Source organism: Hemicordylus capensis, chromosome 2 (assembly GCF_027244095.1).
Source record: "Hemicordylus capensis ecotype Gifberg chromosome 2, rHemCap1.1.pri, whole genome shotgun sequence".
Lineage (NCBI taxonomy): Eukaryota > Metazoa > Chordata > Lepidosauria > Squamata > Cordylidae > Hemicordylus > Hemicordylus capensis.
The window spans coordinates 206,608,976-206,632,945 of NC_069658.1; the positions used below are offsets into that span (position 1 = coordinate 206,608,976).

Below are 23,970 nucleotides of genomic sequence, written 5' to 3' on the forward strand. Positions count from 1 at the left end.
CACTCCATGCCCCCCATCACACCCCCTCCCACAGCATTCTGCCAAGGTCCCAGCTGGTCTGCCTGGCAGCAACATTCCAGATCTCCGGCGGAGGAGAGAGCAGCCTCGCCTCCTCGCCACCTGTGATGCTGCCCGCTTGGGGCTGCAGGCCTGAGCTGAGGCGCCATCCCTTGAAGGAAGCAGCAGGCGCCCTTTCACTGGCCCTCCAAAGAACGGCTGGGCCGCGGGGGGCTTGCTTCAAGGACAGCCTGCCTTGCTTGAAATGGCCTCAAGGATGTCGCATGCGTGTCTCTGTGTGTGTGTGTGTGTGTGTGTGTGTGTGTGTGTGTGTGTGCACGCCACGCCCTCCCCCCCAACTCCCCCCCCCGCCCTTGCCTGCAGGCAGCTGGAGAAGGGGCAGCCCCACAGGTGGGGTGGGGAGGGGGGAAGAACTCCTATTGCATCCCGTGTCTTGTGTCAGAGACTGAGCAGGGCTGCCCTTCAGACACACATCCCTTGCTAGAACCAGGGAACAGCACAGGGAGGCTGATGGCTGCAATCTGCCCCTCCCTCTCTGCGTGGAGGGAGTCTAGACTGCAAGCCCCTAGAGGCAGAGACCTGCCCTCTCGTGCCTCGCGAAAGTGCCGCCTGCATGGGCAGTGCTGTGCCCACGGTCGGAAATATGCCGACCCCAGTGGGATGCGGGGGGGGGCAGCAAAGGCATCGCAAAGCCGCCCTTCTGCGAAGAGAGGGCCAGGGTGCTCCTCTCCTCCCCGGGGGGCGGGGGGGGGGGGGGCTGTCCTGCCTGTGATGAGGCCCAATGGATGGTGCCAGGGGGCTGCAAGCCAGAGGAGCCCAGCTCGGCACAGGCCAGGGGAGCAGGGCCTGCTCAGGGCCTTGGGCAAGGAAGCGCGAGCGGCAAAGGCCCAGCAGGGAGGGAAACACCCTCCGCCCGCCCCCCCCCCCCGGCGCCCGGGTCTGCCTCCCCTTCCCAAGAGGCAGAGGGTGCCAAGCAGGGCGGAGGAGGAGGCCCCAGACTTGAGGCCGGGCAGCCCCTGGGCAACCTCCACCCGCACCTTGCGGGCTGCCAGGCAGGTCTTCTCACTTCGGAGGCGGCCTCCCAGAGGGGTCTGCTCTGCTCTCCAGGGCTGCAGGCTGGAGCCTCTCCCCGCCCCGGCTGGCCTGGCCGCCAGGGACTGGGGCCAGGGCCTGCTGCGGGCCCAGTGGGGAGCTGGCCTCAGCCCCCCCCCACCCCCACGGGGGGCCTCCACCGGCGGCCAGGCTGGGGGGAGGGAATGCCGCAGATGTGGGGAGGGCCACCAGCCTGGAGGGCGAGGGGGGAGGAAGCCCCTTCCAGCTTTGGGGCAGACCCACGGAGGGGGAGAGGCCTCTCGGTGGCCCCAGAGGCAGCCAGAGCGGGAAAGGGCCTGCCCCTCTCAGGGCTCGCCTGTGGGCCGCTTCTCGGGGGTGGGTTAGGGTCAGGGTCAGGGTCCCACCGCCGGGCTGCTGCCCTTGGCTGAATGCAGCGCCCGCGCCCTTCCCCGGCCAGCATTCGCTCTGGGCAAGGCTGGGCAAGTCCCAGGCCCTTGGGAGCCGCCGCGCCCGGCAAGGCAAGTTCCAGGGTGCCCCGACTGGGGTGACTGAACGCAAGGCTGGCTTGTCCTGGGCAGCCCGGATCCTGCCCCCTCAGTGGCCAAGGGGAGGGAGAGAAGCCGGCTGCTGCCTGGCCCAACGGAAATGGGTCCAGAGCTGGCTTTGGGGGAGTGTGGGGGGTGGGGGTGGGGGGGAATCTGGCGGAGCGAATCGTTGCTTTTAGGAAGAGAGAGACCCCTTCCTGGGACCTCCCCTCTGGAACGAGCACGGCGAGATCAGCCCGGGGGGCAACCTGGAGCAGAGACCAAGCCCAGCGGGGGACCCGGGGAGGAGCTGGCAGGACCCCCCCCCCAGATCTCACACACACCCACACACCCTGCCCCATTCAAGCAGGAATCTAGCAGCGCTCACCCCACGGCCTCCGAGAACAGAAGCCGCACCTAAGAGCAGCCCAGCCCAGCCCAGCCCAGCCCCCAGTGGCCCACCAGATGCCTCTGGGGAGCAGCCCCCCCTCCTGCGGTTGCTGTGACCCCACAGGGAGGCCAGTCCCTCCTCCCAGAAGGCAGAGCGCGGCGGCCACACAGGCTCCGGGGCTAGCCACAGCCGGGTTTCACAGCCGCCCCCTCCCTCCCAGGTGGGCCCCTTCCCCCCTTGGACACTCTCTCCACAGCCCAGGCGGGGGGGGGCTACTCAGGGGCTTGGGGGCCTTTCTTCCTGGGCAGGGGGCAGAACAGACCAGCTGTCAGGATGGCAGGGAGAAATGCTTGCAAAGAGCCCCCCCCCCCCGAGAGCAGAAGCCAAAGGCACACGGTCCCTCCCGGCTGAAGGGCAGAGCCATGGAGGGCGGGCGGCTGGGCTTGTCCACACGGCCTCTGCTGGACGGCGGCCCTCCACTCTGCAGGCATGCCAGGCAGCCGGGGCGGGCGATGCATTCGGGCCTCCAGGGACTTGGGGCCGTGCCCAGGAGAGAGCCCTTGGCCCCGGGCCCCCAGCGCCACCTCCAGTGCCGGCCAGGCGCCACAGCATTTCTTCCCTGCCACAGACAGCTGGCCGGCCAATCCGCACAGACCCCCAGATGCCCGCCCCCCCCCGGCCAGGCACACCCCTCAGGGCCCCCTGCCCCCCCCCAGCAGTCCGAGGCTCCTGGGCAGTCCCAAGTCGGGCTTGAACTTGGTGCCAGACCACCCTCCCCCCCCCCCACCGTCCCGCTGTGGGTCCACCAGCAACTGGCAGGCAAAGGCAAACTCCCTCGGAGCAGGGACATTTCCCCTGAGGCACAAACCCCGGCCCTGCGGGGTCAGGCCAAGGGGTCACTGACCCCAGCATCCGCCTTCCACACAGATCCGGGGCTGGGGGGGAGCCCAGAAACAGGCGGCCAGGCACAGACCCCCCTGCCCCCTTCCCCCCCCCCCGAGGAGAAAGGCACCTGGCTCCCGGACTCTGCCCGCCATGGCCACCAGCCCTTCAAGCCCAACTCTCCTCCAGGGGTGGTTCCTGGGGTCCGGAGCGTGAGCCCGTCTCTCTGTCTTCTCCTGCCCGCCTGCTGGGGCCAAGGCACCCGAAGAGGGAAGGTCCAGGGTGCTGGCGAGTCGGGGTCGACTCCTGGCGCCCACGGAGCCCTGCGGGCTTCCTTGGGTGGAATACAGGAGGGGTTGGCCGTGGCCGCCTCCCGCGCAGGATGAGCCGACGATGCCGCCCAATCGCGGACCAGCGGGGAGCCGAACCGGCAACCTCTGGCTTGCTAGGCAGGCCACTCCCCCGCTGGAGGGCCAGCGCTTCCGGGCCTGGGGGCCTCCTTCCCTGCCTCCCTGGCGGGGCATGCGGGGCTCGGGCTGCCCCGGCAGAGAAGGCCTCTTTTCAGGGGAAGCCACTTGGAGGACACGGAGGAGGGCTGGGAGGCGGCACCTCGAACAGGAGCAGCAGCAGCAGGAGGAGGAGGAGGAGGAGGAGGGCGGCCCTGGGCACTTCCCTGGCCGCTTCCGCTGCAGCATCGCCTGTGCCGGGCTGTGGCCCCACCCAGGGTTGCACAAAAGCCTCAGCCCTGTTGCGACACACAACCCGGGGGGGGGGGGTAGGGTTAGGCCCCAGGATCCCCCCAGCTGGGAAGGACGGCCTGTCCCTGCTGCCAGTCAGAGACGGCCGTCCTGGGCTAGAAGGGCCAAGAGTTAGAGCTAGTCTGGTGGCAGCCAGCGTGAATCACCCCCTGGGCTAAGCAGGGTCCACCCTGCTTTGCATTTGGGTGGGAGACAGCATGTGGGAGCAGAGGAAGAGATTCCCCCTGAGGGGGCACTAGGGCTGCTCGGGGAAGAAAAGCCCCTGCCTGCTCTGCTTGCGTGCAGAAGGTCCCAAGTCTCCTCCCTGGCGGCGGCGGCGGCATCTCCAAGACGGGGCGGGGAGAGACTCTTGCCTGTAATCTTGGAGAAGCCGCTGCCAGCCTGTGGAGACCATCCTGAGCTAGATGGACCCGGCGTCTGGCTCAGCTGGAGGCCGCTCCCTAGGAGCCAGCCGGGGGGGGGGGGGCTGAGCCCAGCTCAGAGTAAGATCCCCCCCAATGCAGACCCACCAAGGGAGGGAGGGAGGGAGGGAGGGAGGAAGAGCCCTTCTTGGGAGGAACGCCCCCCCCCAAGAGAGGCGCCTCAGGGTGCCCCCCTCCGGCCCCGGCACCCATCAGACTGCCCTGGCAACCACGGGCCTTCCAGTGGTCTGGCACCAGCCAAGGGCCCCTGCCCCTCTCTCCGGCTCTGGGGGCGAGGCTGGAAGCCTCGTGCCAGGGGCCGCTGCTGCCCCCCAGGAGCCAGGAAGGGGTCCCTGGAGCATCAGGCATCCTCAGAACAGCCCTGTGGGGTAGGCTGGGCTGGGCTGGGCTGCCAGAGGTGGGGGCAGCCCTGGGGTCCTGTGCGTGTGCGGGGGGGGGCTTAATGCTGCACCCAGGAAGCCCCTTGCGGCCCCCCGCCCTCCCGCCCGGGCCTGGCAGCTGCCCCCGGCGCTCGCTCCCCCCACGGCCCCCCTCCACGCGCGCGGGGCGCTGCCCGGCCTGAGTCCGACCCCCGGCCCGCCAGGCTCCGCCAGGCAGCAGCAGCAGCAGCGAGGCGCCCCCCGCCGGCCACTGAGTGCCCCCCCACGGGCCAGGCGCCCCTCCCCCTCCAAGGTCACGTGTGCTGCCGGGAGGGGCAGCGCCGGGGGGCGCCCTCAGCCGGGCTGCTGCTGCCGCCGCCGCGTCGCCTGCCCTCCGGGGGGGCCCGTCGCCTGCCCGCCCGCCCCCCCCCCCCCCCGCTCGCCGACCCGGCCGCCAGCGCCGCCTCCTACCTGCGGGATGAGCGCCGCCATCTTCCTCTCGCTCAGGCGGGGGGCGGGGCCGGCGCGGCGATGGGCGGGGCCACGCGGGGAGGGCGCTGGCTAGACTCCTCCGCCGGCCCCCGCTTCCGGGCGCCTCCTCGCCGGCGGCGCCTGCCTGGCCCGGGCCGAGCCCTCCGGCGGCGGCTGCTGCAGCATCGGGGACCCTCCGGCTGCCTGGCCGGCCGCCGCCGCCTCCTCCTCCTCCTCCTCCGGCGGCGGCGGGGAGGAGGGGGGCGCTCTGCCTGGGGCCCAGCCGGGCGCCCCCAGGCTCCCCGGGAGCGCGCAGAGGGCGGCGCAGGCAGGCAGGCAGGCAGGCGCGGGGTGGGGTGGGGGGTGCGCGTGCCGGGGGGAGGCCTGGGAAGCCGGGACAACCCCCCGCCCCCCCCCCCCAAGAAAACAAGCGTAGGGCGGCGGCAGCAGCATCCATTGAGCTGGTCTTTATTCCCCCCCCCCCCGGTCCCCACGTGCCCCCGAGTCCCGTCCGCTGCTCGGAGGGGCGGCTCAGAGCTCGTCCTTCGGGGCCACCGGGCCCTCCTGCTGCTGCCGCCGGGGGCGCGCTCTTCCCCGGGGGGCCGCCTTCCGGGCCTCTCCCCGCTTCCTCTTCTTGTCTTCCTCCGTCTGCTTCTGGCTCATCTCCTGCTCGGGGTCCTGAAGGGGGTGGGTGGGGGGCCGTCAGTCTCGCCCCGCAGGAAGCCCCCCAGGAGCGGAGTCCAGAGCGGCCCCCCCCGGCCAGGGCCAGCTGCTGGGCCGCCTCCCCCTCGGGCAACCCGCCCGGCCCCACAGGCCTCCAGCCCCCGACCCGAAGGGCTGGGAAGAGACCCCTGCCGCTGCCTCACCCAACTGTGCAGGGGTGGCGGGGGGGGGTGTTATTCGGTGCACGGGTTCCCTCTTTTTGGTTTCCTTTCGTCTTGCAGAGCTCTGCGCAAAGCGCTCCCCCTCCCCAGTCTCAGAGCAACCCTGTGAGGTGGGCCGAGCCTGCGGAGACCCCTCCCCAGCATCACCTTGGTTTCTCCCCAGGTTTCATCGCCAAACTCTTCTGCAAACTCTTCGTCATCTGTGATCAAGAAGTTATCGAAGATGGTCCCAGATCTCACCTGCAGTGCAGGAGGACAAAAGGGGCATCAGACACCAGGCTGATGCCTTGTGAGGCCGTTTTTTTTTTTAACAGGAAAGTCCCAAGGACACGGGCTCAGGAGGAGCCAAGGCAATGGCAACCCCACCAGACCTGCCAGAGATCCAGGCCAAGGACGCTGATGTTCTGGTAGACCGAGATGCTGGGGTCGGGCAGGTGCTCTGGGTTCTCGACCTGTGGGTGGGGCCACGGGCCTTGGAAGCTGGGGTTGGCCATCTTCCTGGGTCGCCACTCCCCCTGAAACGAGCCACAGGGTCTCAAGCCTGCTGCTGCCACCAGGGAAGTCCACTGGTCAGCAGGAGGCCAGCAGCAGCAGCAGCAGCAGCAGCAGCGTACCCGGTAGAGGGGGTTCTTGAGCAGGGGTGCTTGCCAGCTGCCTCGCTTCGCCTCGTCCCAGTCCGGAGGTTTCTCTGCGCTGTTGTCCACAATATATTCTGAAACGTCCCAGTCCTTGGCAGCGGGGTGGGGGGGGGGAGAGAAGTGGGAGAGGACGGAGATGAAACAAGCCCCTACTGCTCAGGCACGAAGCCCATGGTTAGAAGGCGGCAACCCCCTCTTGCATGAGGCTGAGAGGAAGGAGGAGCAAAGACCCCCTTGGACACTGAGCAGGGGGGCAGACGCTGCCGCTCACAAGGAGAAGCTGCCTGTCACAATTCCCAGCCCTCCCCTCTGGGCACTCCTCCCACCCAGCACAAAGGGCAAGACGCAGTGTGGCCATAAAAGGCAGGAGTCTTTTAAAGAACGGAAACTGCTTTTAAGGGTGCTTGTCGTCGCTGGGCACCCATTCAGCCCAGGGCCACAGGGCATATAGAGGGAGTCGCCTTCTCCCGAAGGAGAACATCAGCGCCCCCAGCAGAGTCTTGCCTACACTGACTGGCAGCGGCCCTCCCAGGGGTGGGACCTGGGGCCTCCGGCAGGCAAGGTGGACTCTGCCCCTGCTGTGCCTTTTTTTGCCCTGGTGTAAGAAGAGTGACAGAAGCCCGGCCAGGCCATCCCCACCTCTGGTTTTGTGTCCTCTGGGTCATCAATTTCAGGAGCATCATCCCAGTCCACAGGCTTCTTCACGGCGGGGTTGTTTATTTTCCTTGGAGGCAAGAAGTCCCAATCATCTTCCAAGATGCCTTCTGCAACTATTTCGCGGTCAATTTTCACTTTGTACGTGTGGTCTGGTCTTAAAACTAGTGTATATAAGTGAGTAAAGCCATCCACCTAGGCCAACATGAGAGAGAGAAAAGCAAGCTGCTTTCTCCCACTGTCCCTCCAGGGAAGACATCCCTCAGGGTGGGTGGCAGCTGCGCTGGTCTCATAGAAAACCCAGGTTGGTAGAGATTGGCAGCTCGGTCGTGGCAGAATTGCCCAGGTGGGTTGACTTGACTACATTTCTGTCGCGCACTTCCTCCAAGGAGCCTTGAGCGGGCTTTATGTTTATCCTCACAACAGCTCTGTGAGGTAGACTAGGCTGGGAGACAAGCAGCTGGCCCAGGGCCACCCTGTGAGTTTCATGGCTGAACAGGGATTTGAACTCTGGTCTCCCTAGGAGTTGCCCAGCCTTCTGACTGGCTCTTAGATGCAGGCCTTGGGCATGAAGTGGACTCCAGTCCACAGAGAGCGAGAGGCCACAAGGAGGGGGTCCGTCTTTCAAGGGGCCACAGGATTCTGGGTTGTCTTCAGGAACTTTTGTCCCTGGAACTTCTTTGGAAACAATCTTTCAGCAATAGGACTACAGAGACACCCACAGGCGCTGTTCCTTGCAACATATCTAGTCACAAAGTGGGCAGGGCTGGGGGGGGCTCCAGGGTGATTGTGGGAGCTCAAAGCAGTCAGAATGGCTGCAGGGTGTCATCCCATCACCTCATTCTTCAAAAGAGGAGGGAGCGAGGACTGCCCACCAAGCAGAGGGGCCCCCAAGCGCTCCCGCAACTTCTCTCCTCCTTCCTTTCCATGGAATTCTAGGCAAGCCAAATGCCATTCGCAGGCCCCTGCCAACCCTGGAGTTGCTGCCCACATCTGACTCCCTGGAACCTCACACAAGACTGGCCCCGAGCAGGCCCTTATACTGCCCAGTTTTCCAAAAGGAGATTCAACAGCGTTTCAAAGGCACCTAGCACTTACTTTGCATCGAATTTGTTTCTTTATGGGATAAAGTTGGTTCTTGTAGTTCAAAATGACATGAACTTTCTTGGTATCAGATCCACAAATGTCAGGCCCTGAAGAAAGGAATGTGGTTAGCTTCTGCTCTGCATTACACTAGCCAAAGGCTCCCTTCCTGCCAAATGCTTCAGCACTTGATAAAAAATATTTGGCACACCCAAGTGGCACAACTTCCTGCCTAACTTGAAGACGAACACAAGCTGATCACCTAAGGGCACCAACCACCAGAAATGTCTCCGACACAAGTCCCCAATTAAAAATGAGAAACCTAAGGGGGGTCTCCAGTAAAGAGCATCCTGAGTGGATTCTCATAACTCTGCACATGTGTTTTGCCAATCCAACAGTTTTTCTGTGTCTAGGGATCTCCCTCCTCCTGTTTTTGCTCCACATAGTAACATACATCTAGTGCACATTTTGTGACCTCATTTCAGTCCAGGGGCGTAGCAAGGTTGGAGTGGGCCCAGAGACAAGATTTTAAAATGCTCCCCCTCCCACTGAAGCTCAGCTCATGAAGTAAAGAAATCTTAAACGAGGCTGAATAGTGGTAGCAAAAAGCACAGTAACATGTGGGCCACAATAGAACATCATCCTAAATTATTTTTAAAAATGTGGATGATGCAAGTCATTTAATGGTACTAGAGAAAGAGATGCTGTTCTGGTAGCTCCAGGTCTTAACACTCACATGTTTAGGAGGATGAATACAACTGAAGGAAGCCCGTCATGTGACTTGCCACGGGGGGGGGGCGGCAAGGCAGTGGGCCCCCAGACAACTGTCTCCCCTTGCCCTATTATAGTTATGCCCCTGTTTCAGTCACATCAGCTCACCAAACATGATATAATATAGTGATTCTCCACTCATGTTCTTCTGCTCCAAGTCAGAAGGAAAGATTTTGACATATCCACCACCGCAGTCGATCTTCTGTTCATGCTTTACTGTGTACTGAATTACCAGAGGCCTTCCTTTGTTGCTGAAGGGCTTAAATCGTGACGAGATGGCATAAAATTTAGCATTTTCACTTGTCTGCAGACCTACAGTGTATAACACAGCCGGATGACACAGCACACAGAGAACAGGACCGGTGAAGTGTTTTACAAATAGCAATGCTTTTAAGTAGGCACAAGAAAGAATATGGCTCTGCTTTTGTATGGGACAGGGAGACCATTGTGGAAAGGAAAGGAAGAACTTGATTAATATGTACCAGCTCTCTTGGGGTGGAAAATGGGTGTTTGGCAAAGCTTTGCATTTTAAACCGTTTGCTTCCACACATGATGTCCCATGTGTGCTGCATACCTTTACTCCGCACCTTCGCATGGTGTGACTTGGCCATTCTACTGACCTGTGGCCCCAAGAGGGCAGTAGAGGCCATTTCTGTACCCTTCACAGGAGGAAAGATGTCTGGAGACTGCAGCACTGATGGCCACTGAGGCAGGCAAGCTATCATTGCAACTGGAAAGGAGGGGCACCATGGCTTATGCCTGCCTAGTGAGTGGCAATCAGGGCCACCACCCACCCTGTGCTTTATGGGGAAACTCCTCCAATTCTGCTGCTCATCAGCCTCCTAAAAGCCCATAGCCAAGCAGAGGTGAGGCTGCTGCAGGAACACATTCCAAAGAAAATGCCCCAAACCTTTGTCTGTTTCTCGATCGCCATAGACATTCCCAGCTGTCAGTCTAAACTTCCCGTAGTTGGCTTTGTGCTGAGAAAGCACCCATCTCTCCTGCCATCTCACTGTTAAAAGAATTTTTAAAAAAGAAAAGAAAAACACTTAACCCCGGTTGGAAGTCTGCCAGGAACCTTCGAAACCTTGGAAAAAATGGAAATGTTACCCACATCAAGCAAACCACCTGTAAGAGGCAGCCTGAAGAAACACAGACCCATGTGTACAACGCACACCCAGCATGATATATTTAAGTGAAATAGGTGCAAACACATGTGTGTCTGCCTAAGTGTGCGATGTATGTGAAGGTGTGCTGATGTACAAAGGAGCAAAACTGCAAAAACATGCGCTTTAATAAAAAAACCCAAAGCAACCACACGAGGCCACAACCCAGGAGGCTTTGGATCCAAGGAAGATGCAGCCGAGGGCCACGAGCCAGCCCTGAGGTCAGCTTGCTTCACCTCACTGCAGTCAGACACAGCAGCTGGTCACTGCTAAGAAGGGGTGAGCTAACAAGACGAAGTGGGGGGTTTAAACTGGCCTGTGCCTCTTCTGCAGAGGTCACTTGCAGAGATGTGGGGTGGCCACTCGCTTAGTGGGCTTTCAAGGGGGTCTTGACCCCTCCAGAGAGGAAAGGGCTGCGTCAGTCTGAATGGCCAGTTTCCCAGAAGCAGGTCAGAGCTTTCCTGCAGCCCCGAGCCCGCCTCCCTCCCTCCCTCCCTGGGCCTCCTCCCCGTCGGGATCCTCCTGAGGCTTCGCCCTGGGGAAGGGAGCGACCCGCGTTGGGGTCGTGTGGACGGGCCCGTGTGTCGCGTGTCAGGGCGCCACCTCCGTCCAGGAACTGCTCCCGGAAGTAGACGGTGCCGCGGGCGGCCAGCGGGGCCAGCAGCGCCAGCAGCAGCAGCAGCAGCAGCGCCATCGGGCCGGGCGGCGGCGGGGAGCTGCTCCTCCTCCTCCTCCTCGCCATCTCCATCCTCATCGGCGGGGCGAGCCGCGGATGCCCAACGGACGCCTCAAGGCGCGCGCGCTCGCTCCCCATTGGACGCTACTTTTCCGGCCTGGTTGCGGGAAGGCCGCTCATTGGTCCAGTGTGGCTCCGCCCACCCCCGCGCTCACCACGCCCACAGGAAGCGAGGGGAAGCTTCCCCATTGGCTCTTCGCGCTGCCCAGGCGCCCTATTGGCTGGACTCGGAGCCACCGCCCCCACCTTTGGGCCAATAGTTCCGCCGCAGCAATCAGGAGCCGAGGCAATCAGGGCAGAGCAGCCGACCGTGCCGGGGTTGCTAAGCTACGCGGCTGGAGGCGACGCGGCGCCGGGCAGCTCGGAGACCGGAGCCCGGGCCCGAAGATGCGGCGGGCTGCGGAAGGCAGGAGCGCGGCTCTGGCCCGCGCTCAAGCACAGCTGGCCGGGAGGCGAAGGGTCACGCAGAGGGGTCAGGTAGAGCGTGGCCGTGACGTCACTGAGGAGTGCGTGATGACGTCGCGGGCGAGCCTCTCGGGGTCCACCCCGCCCTCTGCGAGCTAGCGTGCCTCTGAGCATGCGCGGAGTGCTTTTTGCCCTGGGTTGCGCGGCGGGGAAGGCCGAGTTCTCTTAGGCATGGCTGCATCTGCGTTGCAGTTGCGTGCTGCCTTCCTGCCTTGGCAAAGGCCCACAAGCAGTGGGAAGCCTTGGAAAGCAAACCAGCCCGTCAGTCCATACGATCTCAGGCCGTGGGGGGGGGGGGAGAGCCCATGTTCTTCTGCTCTCCCCTGGCCTGGGTGGCTCGTTTCCAGTTAGTTTGTGGGACTCCCTGCCACAAGGTCTTCAAAATCATCCAGTCACCTCAAGGATGTGGTGGCGAAGGCATCTTGGACCACTGCATGGGGGAGGGGCTGCCAGCCACCCTCAGTGGCCCTGGGGTGCAGAGGCCTCCCTGTGGCTTGCAGGGTATGACACGGCCACAGGCTGCTGTTGCCTTGCTGTCTTATTTAATAGTTTCCCATCTTGCTTCTCCATGAGGCCAGATGCAAAGCAGCAGCAGCAGCAGCCCAGCAAGGCCCCGGGGGGGGGACACACGGCTTGCCTCAGGTGCTCCCTGCAGGGCTGTGGCCAGCTGGGGGGATCTAGTCCTCTTCCCTCGCTAGGCGCTGCTGCCGGGCCAGTGTCAAGTCTTGACGCCTGGCCAGTGACCCAGCAAGGCGGTCTCACAGTCTGCTCTTCTCCCCGCAGGGTCCCGCAGGTGCTCCTGGCAGCGTCACACTCAGCAGCAGCAGCAGCAGCCACTTGTCTGCCAGTGAGCTGAGCAATCTGGGGGGCCCCACTGCCCCAATGGGGAGAAAGGAGTGGGAGGGCCAGAGCAAGCCTGCTGTGCTGCCGCAGCCCAATAGCCGCTTCTTAAAGCAACAGGCCCTGGCGCCCAGAGAGCCTGGACCAGCAGGGCTCCATCCTGCTGCCAGGAGGAGCCTCAGCACCACCGCCGCCGGCTCCTCCAAGGGCCGGTCCAGCGCTGTCCTGAGAAAGCTGGCACAGATCGAAAGCAAGCTCAGGAGCCGGAGGGCTGGGCCAGCCGTGAGCCGCGGCCAGCAGGCGCCGTCTGATGAGGAGCCTTCCTGGAGCAGGTCCAGCCGAGACAACGCCCAGCACTGGGCAGCAGGAAGGCTGGAGCGAAGCCCCCAGGCGGAGGCGGCGCCCCTCCCGCCCGATCCTGCTGGGAGCGCACCAGAGCGGACCCCCTCCCCGCCAAGCAGGCGGCTGGGCGGGGCGGCAGCGTCCTGGCGCCTGTCCTCGCCCGCTCTCCTCCAGGATTGCCCAGCGGCAGGTGCCGCCTCTCTTTCTCCAAGGGGAGGCTCTCTGTCTGGGCGGAGCCCCATCAGGTCCCTGGAGGAGCTCTTCTCGGAAGCCGGCTCCAGCAGCAGCAGCGGTGAGCGGTGGGAGCCCGGCTCAGAGGAACTCTGCGCTCCCCCAAGCCTTGGGCTGGCCCCTGGAGGCAGCTCCAGAGCGGCCAGCGAGGGAAAGGCCAGGGGCCCCAGATGCGGCCACCGTTGGGGCTGGAGGCGACAGGCGCTGTAGCTCGACGCCATCTGGGCACCCCCCTTGGGGATCCCCGTGTTGTCAAGAGTGGGAAGTGATGGTGCGGAAGGCTGCCTTGGAGGGCTTGGCATAGCCCGGCAGACATTCCCCACAGGTGGTCGGGAGGCCGGCCAGGACTGTCCGGCCCAGAGGTGCCAGCTCTGCCAGGTGGCTTCGCCTCTTCTTCAGGGCGAACCGTTGGGGCTGGAGGCGACAGGCGCTGTAGCTCGACGCCATCTGGGCACCCCCCTTGGGGATCCCCGTGTTGTCAAGAGTGGGAAGTGATGGTGCGGAAGGCTGCCTTGGAGGGCTTGGCATAGCCCGGCAGACATTCCCCACAGGTGGTCGGGAGGCCGGCCAGGACTGTCCGGCCCAGAGGTGCCAGCTCTGCCAGGTGGCTTCGCCTCTTCTTCAGGGCAGGGCAGTGCTTCTGTCAGACGGGGGAGGCCACCACCTCCTTGCCAAGGGCCAGTTTCTCTCCCCACTGCAGAGTTCCGAGTCAACGTTCTGAGCCTTGAGGACTTGGCACCCAGCATGGCCGGCCAAGAGGAAGAGGTGAGGTGAACAGCATCTCGTCCTGGGTGCTGTTGGCTCTCCCTGGCAGCAAACGCAGCCGGCGCCGGCGCCGGCACAGTGAGCTGGATCCTCAGGCAGCCGGTCATACCAGCCCCTTTCTGGTGGCATTGGGGGGGGGGCAGCCAGGGGGTTTAACCGCTTGTTAAGTGTCTACTAGCACAGGGCTCCTCAACTTCAGTCCTCCTGCAGATGTTGGCCTACAATTCTCATAATCCCTGGCTATTGGCCACTGTGCCTGGGGATTATGGGAGTTGTAGTTCAAACACAGCGGTGAGGGGGGGGGCTAAATTGAGCAGGCCTGGACCAGCATAAAGTTCCAGACTAAAAGGGAGGGTGGCGGGGCTGGTGTGGGTGTTGTGATGGCTTGCTTGGCTACCACTTTCTGTTCTCATTCATGGAAGGTTGCCTTTTCCAGACACAGGCAACCAGAAGGTCGAGCCAAGAGCTGGGAACAAGCGGAAGCCCCTTTAAGGCCCCAAGTGCCGTTGTGGGGGAAACGGCCATCCTGAAGGAAGAGGAGGACCAAGGAGGAGGGACGGAGATCTCGGAGCGCCTGAGTGGCAGCTCTGCTGACCGCTCCCTGGGCCAGCCGACGAGCCCCGTCAACACCGAGTATTCAGACGACTTTGAGCCCTCCGTGGCAGAGGACGTGGAAGAAGCCCCATCTTCTGCTGAGGGTTCCCAGGGCAGTACGGAGGCCTCTCTGCGCTCTGGCCCGTCCAAGCTGCCCCGCCACGGCTCCCCTCTGGGGCGTCCAGGAAGCACCAGGCCAGGGGTGAAGGAAGCAGCTGTGCAGACAAGTGGCTCTTGGCCTGCTGCTCCCTGGGGGCTAGGTGAGGCCAGGGGGTGGCTACTAGGCCTCATCGGGGCGAGGGCCTCCCTGAGCCAGATGCTCACGAGCCATTTTGGACTCCTCCACAGCTGAGGTCGCAAGTGCTGCTCTTGGCCAGACTGCAGCAGCAGGAGGAAGTTGTCCTGGGGAAGCCCCACCCGCCCCCAGTCCCCCAGGGAGCATGGCCGCCCTGGAAGGTATGGCCCTCCCCTCGCTGTGCTTGGCCTTGCAGGGGGCGCCCTGTGGGGGGGTCACACCTGCTGGGGACTCGGCTGACCTGGGGTGATGCTGCCACCCGAGCAGCCCCCGACGAGGCCCCGGGCAGGGCAGGGGGCTTCCTGGGCCTGGGTCCTCAGGTGCTGCTGCTGGCCTGTCTCCCTCCAGCCCTGGTGAGCGGCAGCCCGGCCAGGTTGGTGCTGAGCGACATGTTGCAGCAGAACCTGCTGCTGATCCGGCACTTCGTGGAGGCCACGCGCCACCTTCACGCCTCCTTTGTGGCCTCGCTGGAGGAGGAGGAGTTCCACTACCACACGCTGGAGGAAGCCAAAGCGGTAACCTGCCCTCGCGCATACACGGGGGGGGGGCATGGCTGCCCCATCGCGCTCCTTTTCCAGTCCCTGCAGATGTTGGCCGACAATCCCTGGCTCTTGACCACTGTGGCTGGGGATTATGGGAGCTGTAGTCCACACACAGTGGGGGGGGGAGTTGAGCAGGCCTGCCGCAGCTGACCCCCCTGACCTCTGGTCTCCTGGGAGTGACTGGGCACAGCCCGGGGGAGCAGCTGCCACGCCTGGAGAGGGGCCTGTGGGTCTGGCCCTCAGGCTGCTCCCCACCCTCGCTGGGGGGCGGCCCTCCAGCCCTCTCCCTTTGGCCTTCCAGCTGCTCTGTTCCTTTGCAGTACATCAAGCGCCACAAGCCTCGGCCTCTGACGCTGGAGCAAGCCTTGCGAGAACGAGGAGAGCAGAGCCACACGGAGGCGCCGTAGGAAGGAGCCCCCCCCGCCCCCCTCCGGGCAGGGACTGGCCCCCCCTGCAATCCCCCGAGAGAGGGGGCCAGCCGGCACGTGGGTCACAAGACGACTTGCTGCTGCTGCTGCCGCCGCCACCCCCACAGGAGGAGCCTCAGCAGAGGACCGGCCAGGAAGGGCTTCGGGCCCAGCAGCCCACCTGGAACTGGGGCGTCGGGCCGCTGCAGGCCAGCCAGTGCTCCCCCCACCCCCAGTCCCCCCCCTCAATAAAACCTGACCCTCGTATAGAAAAAGGGGAGGAAAGTCTGTTTATTGGGAGGCAACTGTCAGTACAAGAGGGTAGCCGACCTCGGCTGGGTGGCTCGGACAGAGACCCCGGGCTGCTGCTGCTGCCAGCCCCACTACCTGGCTGTGCCGAGGAGGAGGAGGAGGAAGGGGGGGGCGCCTGCCGTGCAGATGGGAAACGCCGTGGTACAAAAAGTGTTTCTGACGGGGCGGGGGGGGGGGGTAGAGGGAGCGGTGAGAGGGGGGGCTACAAAAAGGCCGAAAGGTCTCCTCTTGTGACAAAGCAGGGGACATCCCTTCACAGCTACACTCAGGGGGGAGCTCCTGCGGCTGGGAGGGAGGGAGGGTGGGTGGGTGGGGGTGTCTCTTGGGGTGCTCCGGATGTACAGCCGAGTCTTGCTTGGTGGGCCCAGCAGCCCCCGGATCCGCTCCAGGCAGCATTAACCTTCAGTGGGGGAACAAAGAGGCAAGAGATCAGGGGTGTGTGTGTGTGTGTGTGTGTGTGTGTCTGCGTTGTCGGCCTCCCTCGCGTCACGAAGGGGATGGTGGGGCGGGAAGCACATGCCGTCAGGGAGGCCAACGGGGGGGGGGAGGAGGAGGAGGAGCCCCCCCAGCCCCCGCCCCCACTGGTCCTTACTTTCATCCCGGGCCTTCATGCGGGCAATGAAGGAGTAGCTCTTGTTCCTCCGGTAGTTCTCGTAGGGGTCGTCCAGGGACACCCCCACGCCCTTGTACTGGTCCCACTTGTCGCGGATGTCCCCTCCTTTGATGGGGTCCTGGATCCCTTGCTCCTTGGCTCCCAGGCCCCCAGATCCGCTCCACCCTGAGGAGCAACACACAGTGCTGAGGAGCCCCGGGAGGCGCCAAATACCTGCAGGGCCGCCTCTGCTCTGCCCGCCCTGGCCCTGGCCCGGGGGGGGGTGGCAGGAGGGGGGGGGTGCCCCAGCAGGGCTGCTGCTCCACACGGGGAGGCCCAAGGCAGCCGCTTCTCTTCTTCTGGCCCTATTGGCCCAGCTGACATCACCCCCAAATCAGGCCCCTGAAGGGTTGGGAGTGTTGCAGCCAGAAAGGGGGCTCCCCTTCAGGGTGAGGCTAAAGCACGGGGGGGGGGCCTGGGAGAGCAGCCCCCTGGGTCCCCGGCCGGCCGGCCGCAGGAAGCCAGAGCGGCTCCCCTCCCTGCCTGCAGCGGATCGGGTCGGAGCGCGTCAGTCTGCCTCACCCATCTTCACGAGCATCTGGTGCCCTTTGTTCTCCTCGCCAAGTCGGGATTCGGGGACGGGAGGCCCAGAGCTGGAGCCCAATCCGGCTGCGGAGCTGGGGGGGAAAGGCGGACGATGAGACCCCCCCGCTGCCGGGAAGAAGGGCGGCCCTCTGGCTGACGCAGGGCTGGGCATCGGGGGGGGCCGGATCCAGCCGGCGGCGGCACAAGGCGGAGGGCACAGCCGAGCCTCCCCCAGGGCAGGATGCCCGGCTGGGCCAATCCTGCCCCTTGGCCACAGCCTCCTCCTGGGGTGGGCAGCGCAAACCCCGAGCCCGAGCTTACGGCGGCGTCTGGCTGCGAGACCGGGAGCGGCGCCTCCTTCCAGGGGAGTAGGACTTGGACCGGGACCGGGAGCGGGAGCGGCTTCGGGACGAGTGGGACCGGCTTCTGCTCCTGGGGGGGGGGGAGAGAAGCAGCCCGTCAAGCCCTCCCCGCTGAGCAGGCGGCCCTGGACGTCTCGCCCAGAGCAAGGAGGGAGGCGGGCCAAGGCGCCCCCCCAGCTCCCCCGGCTCGGTCCTCCCCCAAGAAGCCGGCCGAAGAGCCGAGGAGACCCTCCGGGTGCCCCCAGGGAGGGGTCCTTGCCGGTCCCTACCTGGACGGGGATCGGGAGTAGGAGCGCGAGCGGGAGCAGGAGCGGGAGCGCGACCTCGAGTACGAGCCGGAGGACTTCGAAGACCTCGAGTTGGAGCGGGAAGAGGAGCGGCCTCGGCTCTTGGACCTGCTGCGGGACCGCGACGGACCACTGCACTCGATGGCGGGGGGGGCGGGGGGGGAGATGAGACGCCATGACTTGGCTGCTAGGAAAGCACACAGAAGCCCCCCCCCCGGACCTTTCCCGCCCACCAACTCCCCAAGGAGACTTCTTGTGGGCTGGAGGGCCCAGGGCAGCCCCCCCTTTTCCCGCTGGGGTCACCACGCGAATCCTCCTGGCCCAGAGGGCCGGCTCCAGCCCCCGCCAGAGGCCCACCTGTTCCGCTTCTCCTGGCCCTTGCGCCGGCGAGCTCGCATCTTGGCCCGGAAGAACTCGTAGAGCCCGTTCTGCTCCCAGCCCTCACTAGAAGGGGAAAGGCAAGGCCAGCCGCTCAGCAGGGCGCCCTCCTCATCGCTGGGGCTGAGGGGGAGGAGCAGGGCCGGGCCCATACCTGTTTCTCGGCCGGTCGTGGGAGGGCGGGCTGTAGAAGGCCTCCACTGCAGCCAGCAGCCTCTCGCTGGGGGGCATGGGGGGCGGCAGGCGGATGTCCTTGGGGTCCAGGGGCTTGTATTCGTGGTCTTCCAGCTAAAAGGAGGAGGCGGCAGCAGCAGCAAGAGGGTCAGGGATCAGTCAGGCGGCCTGGAAGCAGAGTCCCCGACCGCCCTCCAGGGACACCCCCCAGAAAGGCCCGGCTGCCCTCCCTCCCCCGGCCACCCCCCCCACCCCCAGCCGGCAGCCCAGAGACCGGGGAGGAAGGGCACCGGCAGCCACTGACCTTGACAAGGGGGGCCATGAGTCCAGCGGGGAGGTCAAAGTAGGGGACGTTGGGCACCAGGCTGGGGTCGTCGTGGTTGACGTGGGGAGGGCCCTGCCGGCGCATGTGGGGCGGCTGCCCATTGAAGCCGTGCGGAGGAGGCCCAAAGTCGGGGTGCTGTGGCCCTCCCCACGGGGGGTGCTCGCTGATCCCGGGGTGGGGCATGCGGTGCCCGGGGTGGTGGTGCGGGGGGCCAATCTCTGCCGAGGAGGAGGAGGGAGGGGAGTCAACTCAGCAGCTGCCACCTGGCCCGCCTCTCCCGGCAGAGCAGCCAGGGAGGGCTCCTCCGCAGGCAAGGCCCCGGGGGGCAGCTCAGGGCTCCCGCGGGGGGCCCCTGCACCCCAACACCCCCTCGGGGGACCCCGCGGTGGGCGCCCCCGGCCTCCCAGAGGGCCACTCACCCTGCGGGAAGTCCCCCTGGGGGTAGTCGAAGCGGTGGGGGTAGGGGGGCCGCTCAAAGGGGTGCCGCGGCGGGAAGTCCTCCTGCATGAAGCGCGGCGGGAAGCGGTTGAAGTTGTGGGGGTGGGGCGGCTGGTTGAACTGGGGGTGCTGCTGGTGCGGAGGGAAGGGCCCCCGGAAGTGCGGGGGGCGCTGCATCCGGAAGGGGGGCTCCCGCTGGCCCCCGCCCCCGCCGCCCCCGCCGCCCCCGCCCCAGGGCGGCTGCTCGTGCTGGCTGTTCCAGGGGGCCTCAAACTGGTTGTTCCAGGCCGGGTCGGGCTGGCTGTTCCAGGGGGCTTCGCGCTGGTTGCTCCAGGCCGGCTCGCGCTGCTCGTTCCACAGCCCTTCGTGGTTGCTGTTCCAGGGGGGGCAGTGGGGGGGCCCCTGGTGGTGAGGGAAGGCGGGCTGCTCCGGGGGCTGGGGGGGGGAAGCAAGGCCGCGCATCAGAGGGAGCCGGGCGGGCCGCTCCAGCCTCTCCGGGACCCAGAGGGCCCGGGAGCCTCTCCTCCCCTCGGCACGCCCAGTACCTGCTGCTGGCCCCAAGGGGCCACCGGATGGGGCTGGTCGAACCAGGGGGGCTTGCTGGGAGGGACGTGGTCGTGGGGCCCGGGCCCCCGAGGCCCCGAGGCTGCAGGATCGGGCCCGCCAGCCCCTGCAGCTTCGTACTCCGCAGAGCCCGCCAGGGGGAGCTGGGCCTTCCCGTCGTCTGAAAGAAAGCCGAGTGTGAGGCTCTGCCGGGCCTGGGCGCCTCTCGCCTGGACCGCCCCTTGGCCGCAGCCCCTGCTCCTGCCCAGGGGGTCGGCCGGCCGGCCCACCTCCCAGAAAGCCACCAGCCCTTACCTGCTTGCGGGATGGGAGCTGCCGGAGGGGGTGCCGAGGCCGGGGGGGCCGCGGGGGCGGGAGGGGCCGCCTTCACCTCGCTCTCCAGCGGCGGGAGCTGCATTTGCTGCTGCTGCTGCTGCTGCTGCTCCAGGCTGCTGACAAACTCCTCGTGCTGCGTCTTCAGGTTCTGGATCTGCTGCTGAAAAGCCACCTGGACCGGCTGCACCACACTGGCATACTCCATGATCAGGGTGGCCTGCGAGGGTTGGGGTGGAGCAGAGCGGCCGCCTGAGCCCCGGGCGCCCACGGCCGGCCTCCGAGCGCCCAGCTGCAAGACCCCTCCCTGCCTCCCCGGGGAGCCGCCAGCCAACGGCCCACGCTGGGCCGGGAAAGGCCTCGCTCCGACTGGCAGCCCCCGAGCGCCCGCTGGCCTCCCAGCGCAGGGCAGCGGAAGCCCAGCCGGCCTCTGGCTCACCTGGTACTGGCCTAGCCCCAGGGCCGGGCTCTGCAACTGCTGGATGATGGACTCGTCAAAGTAGCCATTTTTCTCCCACAGCTGAAGGAGCTGTGGGAAAGAGAGAGAGAGAGGGAGGTGGTTACCGGGCGGGCTGGCTTCCCGGCAGGCGCTCGCCCCGTCCGGAGCACAGCTGGCCAGCCTCACCCTGGCGATCTTCTGCTGCTTGTCCTCCTCCACGGCCAGGAAGCTGGTGCAGTAGATGGGCACCACCACCTTCTGCAGAGCGGCCAGGAGGTCCCGCTGCTGCTTCCGCTGGCTGGGAGGAGAGAGAGAAGGAGGCTGCTGGCAGGCGGGGGGGGGGGAGGCAAAGCCCGGGGCTGACCTGCGGGATGTGGGGCTCGGGGGCCGGAGGGTCTAGGGCGTCTGGCCTCTGGGTGGTGCCTGGCAGGTGCCTTTCCCGCTGCCCTGAAGCTGGGTGAGGCAGGACTGCACCTGCTCTGCTGCTGCGGAGCACCTCTTGAGTGGGTCCCCTCTTCTTCTGGCCATGGCTCGGCCCCGGCCAGCCTCCCCCCCCCTCGCAGGGTCTCCAAGGGAGCCGCCCTCTCCGCCCCCCCCCCGAGCCCAGCCCCTCCTCCTCACCAGTGGTGCAGCACGTCGTTGATCAGGTAGATCAGGTGCAGGCGCAGCTCAAAGTGGGCCCCCTCGGCCGTGATGCGGTTGCGCAGGTGCCCGGCCATCAGCTCACAGTGCTGGGGGGACTTGGCATTGCTGAACATCCAGTTCTTGCCCGCCTGGGAGAACAAAGCCTCGTGAGCAGGGCCAAGTTTGGGGAGGAGGCGGGAAGAGCGCTGGGGGCAGCCACGCCCACCAAGCAGGCAGCAGTTGCAGCCGCAGCCGGCCAGCCAGCTGGGGGTATGTGTGTCTCTTTGATCAACTGGGCGGCAGCCAAAGGGATTCCTCCGGCTCACTGGCAGACTCTGCGCAGTGCCCAGTCTTTGCCAGAGCAGAGCAGAGCAGGGCCTGCCCCACGGGCTTGCTGCTCCTGCTGCCCCCACCAGGGGCCTCCTCGGCAGCTCCCGTGGCTTCCGTGGCCACGAGAGGAGCCTTCTCCCCACTGCCCCCAGAAGTGGGAGAGCAGACCACTGCACAGAGGCGCCAATCAGAGCTCTGTCCCAGCACGGAACAAGCAACCTCTCACGGCGTTGCTGCTGCTCACCGAGATGGCATCTTTGGTGCAGGTGTCTATGATCGGCTGCAGCAAGTTGTCAAACTCGTTCACGTCCAGCTGGGTCTCCTCCAAGACTTTCTGCATCTGCTGCTCCACGGCCAGAGCGACCGCAGAGGTGATTTGCTCCTAGAGAGGGAGTTCCGGAGGAGCGCCTGAGTGCGGCTTGGCTGGGCTCGGCTGGGAGGCCCCCAGGGCTCCCCAGGCCCCACTCTCGGAAGCCAAGCTGGGCTGTGGCAGGAGCTCCTCCCGCCCACCGTCTGCTAGAGCCAACCCTGAGCAGCCACAGGGCACCTCACTGGGTCTCAAGGGTCAGGGTTCCCTGCTCCCCTGGCCAGGAACTAGGCCTCAGGCCGCCTGCCAAACTGGCCTCCCGAACCCGGAGCCCAGGAGGGGGAGGGAGCACCAACACGGCTGGGCAGCTCCCCACTCTGCAGGCCTGGAGGCCTCAGGGCCCACTCCCCTTTCTCGGGGGATGCCCCAAGCCCAGCAGACCCAGACCCAGACCCAGAGGAGGCCCTGCGGCCAAGGGCGGGCACGCTGAAGGGCATCCCATCCGGGGCCGTTGGAAGGAGACAGAAAGCAGCGGCTTTCCGAGCGGGGTCAACGTGCTCCCAGCTTTCTTAACCCACAAGCAAGCCCAAACCATAAATCCACAGGGCCAGCCTGAGCCTCATGGTCTACGGCCACAGCTCTGGAGGCCTAAAGCATTGGGGCCCTGCCCCCTTGGCGGTGTGGCGCCTGCCTGCAAGGGCCCTCACCTGCCTCAGGGCCAGGAGGTGCTGCTCCTGCTGCTGCAGGTTCCACTGACTTTGTTGGATCAGCTCTTCCATGGAGAGGGTCCCCTGAGGAGTGGGAAGGGGGGCCGCAGGTGGCAAGGATGGCTGGGGCAACGACTGGATCTGTGGGGCAGCCTCGATATCCTGGCTCTGCTTGCACAACACTGGACGGGGAACAGGAAGCACACCCAGCGAGCCTGAGAAGGCGGCCCCGGCCCCGCCTCAGCCCCTCCCCTGGCCAGGCGACGCCTGCTCGGTCACTGCGGACCCCAGGCCAAGACTCACGCTGCTGCTGCTCGAGTGCCAGCTTGTACTTGTAGTAGCCGTAGAAGTCCCCCCCAAAGAGGAACGAGAACTTGGGGTTCTCCTTCTGCTTCTCCATCGTCATCTTCTCAAACTCGGGGCCGTTCCGTGCCACAAACTGTGCCAACTTGTCAATGACGTTGCGCAGTTCCTGGTCTGGACAGAGAGCACCACAGGACACGTCAAAGGCTGCATCGTCCCCAAGGGAAGGGCACAGAGGCCAGCAGGGCACAGAAGAAGAGCAACAGGGCAGGAGGCTGGCAGCAGCCCCACAACAGCCCTGCATCCCTAGGAGCCCCACTGGGCTTCTATTCTAGGAAAAACACTGGAATGCAGTGTTCCTTTTAAGGCGTGCACATGTTCACGTGCTTTTGGATGTCTGCTGAGTTCATTTTAGATCCCGCTCAGGCTGAATCGGGAAGGCCCCTTTCTGAATGTAGGTGCACCCCCACTGCCTCGACACTCCCGCCCAGAAAAAAATTCATTCCAAAAACAGAAGATAAAAATTAGAGAGGACACTGCTGGACCGCAAGACTGGCGTTCTGGAGAGGAGAGCCGGTCTGGTGGGAGCCAGCCTGACTGCTCCCCTTAGCTAAGCAGGGTCTGCCCTGGTTGCATCTGAAAGGGAGACTGGAAGTGCGAGCAGCCCTGGAAGAGATTCCCCTCCTGGGGGGATCGTGGAGCTGCTCAGGGAAGAGCATCTCGGTCCCAAGTCCCCTCCCTGGCGGCGGCGGCGGCAGCAGCAGCAGCATCTCCAAGATCGGGCTGAGAGAGGCTCCTGCCTGCCTGCCTGCTGCACCCTTGGAGAAGCTGCTGCTGCTGCTGCCAGTCTGGGTAGACGATACTGAGCTGGACGGACCAAGGGCCTGGCTCAGTCGATGGCAGCTCCCGAGGTTCTGCTTCCAGACTGAGGCTCGCCGGCTCCCTTACGGGTGTTTATCTATTACGCGTCTTCTATCACCGCCACTTGCAAACACGCCTCTGGGCGACGCACGAGGCCGCCCACAAAGCCCGATCCGGAGAGACGCCTCTTAAGAAGAGTCCCGACCCCTCAAGCCCCTCGGGAGCCCCGCCAGGCCAGCGCCCTGCGGCGGAGTCGGGCTCCGGGCCAGCCTCCTCCTGCCTGCCGGCCTCTGCCTGCCTGCCTGCGGCTGCTGGGGGGGCCCCCGGGAGTTGCAGCCCCGCAGCCCCCGGGGAGGAGGCCTGGGCTCGGGGCGGGGGGCAGAGGGGAGTCCAATCCCCTCCCGCCCCCCGGCAGGCGGCTCGGCCGCTTTCTGGAGCGCCCCCCCCGCCAGGAAGGGGGCAGGCCGCGCGGGGGGGCCCAGAGACTGGCGGGCCTGGGGCTGTTCTCGGCCTCTGAGCACGTGCAGAGCGCCACCGCGATCCTCCCCCCCACCGCTGGGGCACGGGGGGGCTGCGGGGCCGGGGGAGATGGCCCCACTGACCGCCCCCTCCCCGTGACGCCCTCACCTTCGGGCGGCGGCGGCAGCGGCGGAGGAATCTCCATGGCGGCGGCGGCGGCGGCGAAGGCCTCAGCTGCGGACTAGGCCCCGCCGGCCGTCAAGAAGGGCTGGCCCCGCCCGCGACACTGACGCGCCTCGTCACGCGCTCGACGGCTGCCT

The 23,970-nt window shown here is 65.6% G+C and overlaps 4 protein-coding genes across 11 annotated transcripts in view; 1 reads left to right on the top strand and 3 right to left on the bottom strand.

The window, feature by feature from the left end:
- The window catches only part of EPS15L1 (epidermal growth factor receptor pathway substrate 15 like 1), a 47,768-nt gene extending 42,525 nt beyond the window's left edge, over window positions 1-5,243 (bottom strand). For all 4 annotated transcript variants that reach the window (XR_008317415.1, XM_053301401.1, XM_053301400.1 and 1 more), the window contains exon 1: window positions 4,879-5,243. Coding sequence is in view for 3 of the 4 variants with exons in the window: in XM_053301401.1 (XP_053157376.1) it covers window positions 4,879-4,899 (21 nt within the window). In the remaining variant the exon portion in view is untranslated. The remainder of the gene's footprint in view (window positions 1-4,878) is intronic.
- A 107-nt stretch (window positions 5,244-5,350) lies between these two features.
- Window positions 5,351-10,874, bottom strand: CALR3 (calreticulin 3). 2 transcript variants are annotated; one of them, XM_053301410.1, is made up of 9 exons: window positions 10,678-10,872; window positions 9,819-9,920; window positions 9,017-9,220; window positions 8,153-8,247; window positions 7,040-7,249; window positions 6,377-6,490; window positions 6,134-6,277; window positions 5,910-6,002; window positions 5,351-5,556 (listed from the first exon to the last, which is right to left on the bottom strand). In XM_053301410.1, the coding sequence occupies exons 1-9, from the start codon at window positions 10,826-10,828 to the stop codon at window positions 5,410-5,412; spliced, it is 1,260 nt and encodes a 419-aa protein (XP_053157385.1). In that variant the 5' UTR covers window positions 10,829-10,872; the 3' UTR covers window positions 5,351-5,409. The 2 variants fall into 2 exon arrangements, with proteins under 2 accessions (XP_053157385.1, XP_053157386.1); XM_053301411.1 differs by lacking the exon at window positions 6,134-6,277 and having other exon boundaries at window positions 10,678-10,874.
- On the top strand, window positions 10,847-15,566 carry C2H19orf44 (chromosome 2 C19orf44 homolog). 4 transcript variants are annotated; one of them, XM_053301406.1, is made up of 7 exons: window positions 10,847-11,287; window positions 12,059-12,749; window positions 13,389-13,453; window positions 13,890-14,307; window positions 14,396-14,503; window positions 14,691-14,857; window positions 15,205-15,566. In XM_053301406.1, the coding sequence occupies exons 1-7, from the start codon at window positions 10,847-10,849 to the stop codon at window positions 15,289-15,291; spliced, it is 1,977 nt and encodes a 658-aa protein (XP_053157381.1). In that variant the 3' UTR covers window positions 15,292-15,566. The 4 variants fall into 4 exon arrangements, with proteins under 4 accessions (XP_053157381.1, XP_053157382.1, XP_053157383.1 ...); XM_053301408.1 differs by having other exon boundaries at window positions 11,145-11,536; XM_053301409.1 differs by having other exon boundaries at window positions 11,145-11,316.
- On the bottom strand, window positions 15,559-23,954 carry CHERP (calcium homeostasis endoplasmic reticulum protein). Its single transcript, XM_053301405.1, has 18 exons — window positions 23,819-23,954; window positions 22,331-22,504; window positions 22,028-22,209; window positions 21,258-21,395; window positions 20,681-20,832; window positions 20,246-20,357; window positions 20,060-20,149; window positions 19,603-19,840; window positions 19,290-19,468; window positions 18,726-19,179; window positions 18,286-18,524; window positions 17,962-18,095; window positions 17,787-17,873; window positions 17,412-17,561; window positions 17,102-17,212; window positions 16,778-16,872; window positions 16,196-16,381; window positions 15,559-16,003 (listed from the first exon to the last, which is right to left on the bottom strand). Exons 1-18 carry the CDS (start codon window positions 23,853-23,855, stop codon window positions 15,999-16,001), a joined length of 2,763 nt encoding a protein of 920 aa, XP_053157380.1. The 5' UTR covers window positions 23,856-23,954; the 3' UTR covers window positions 15,559-15,998.
- Between the last annotated feature and the right edge of the window lie 16 nt (window positions 23,955-23,970).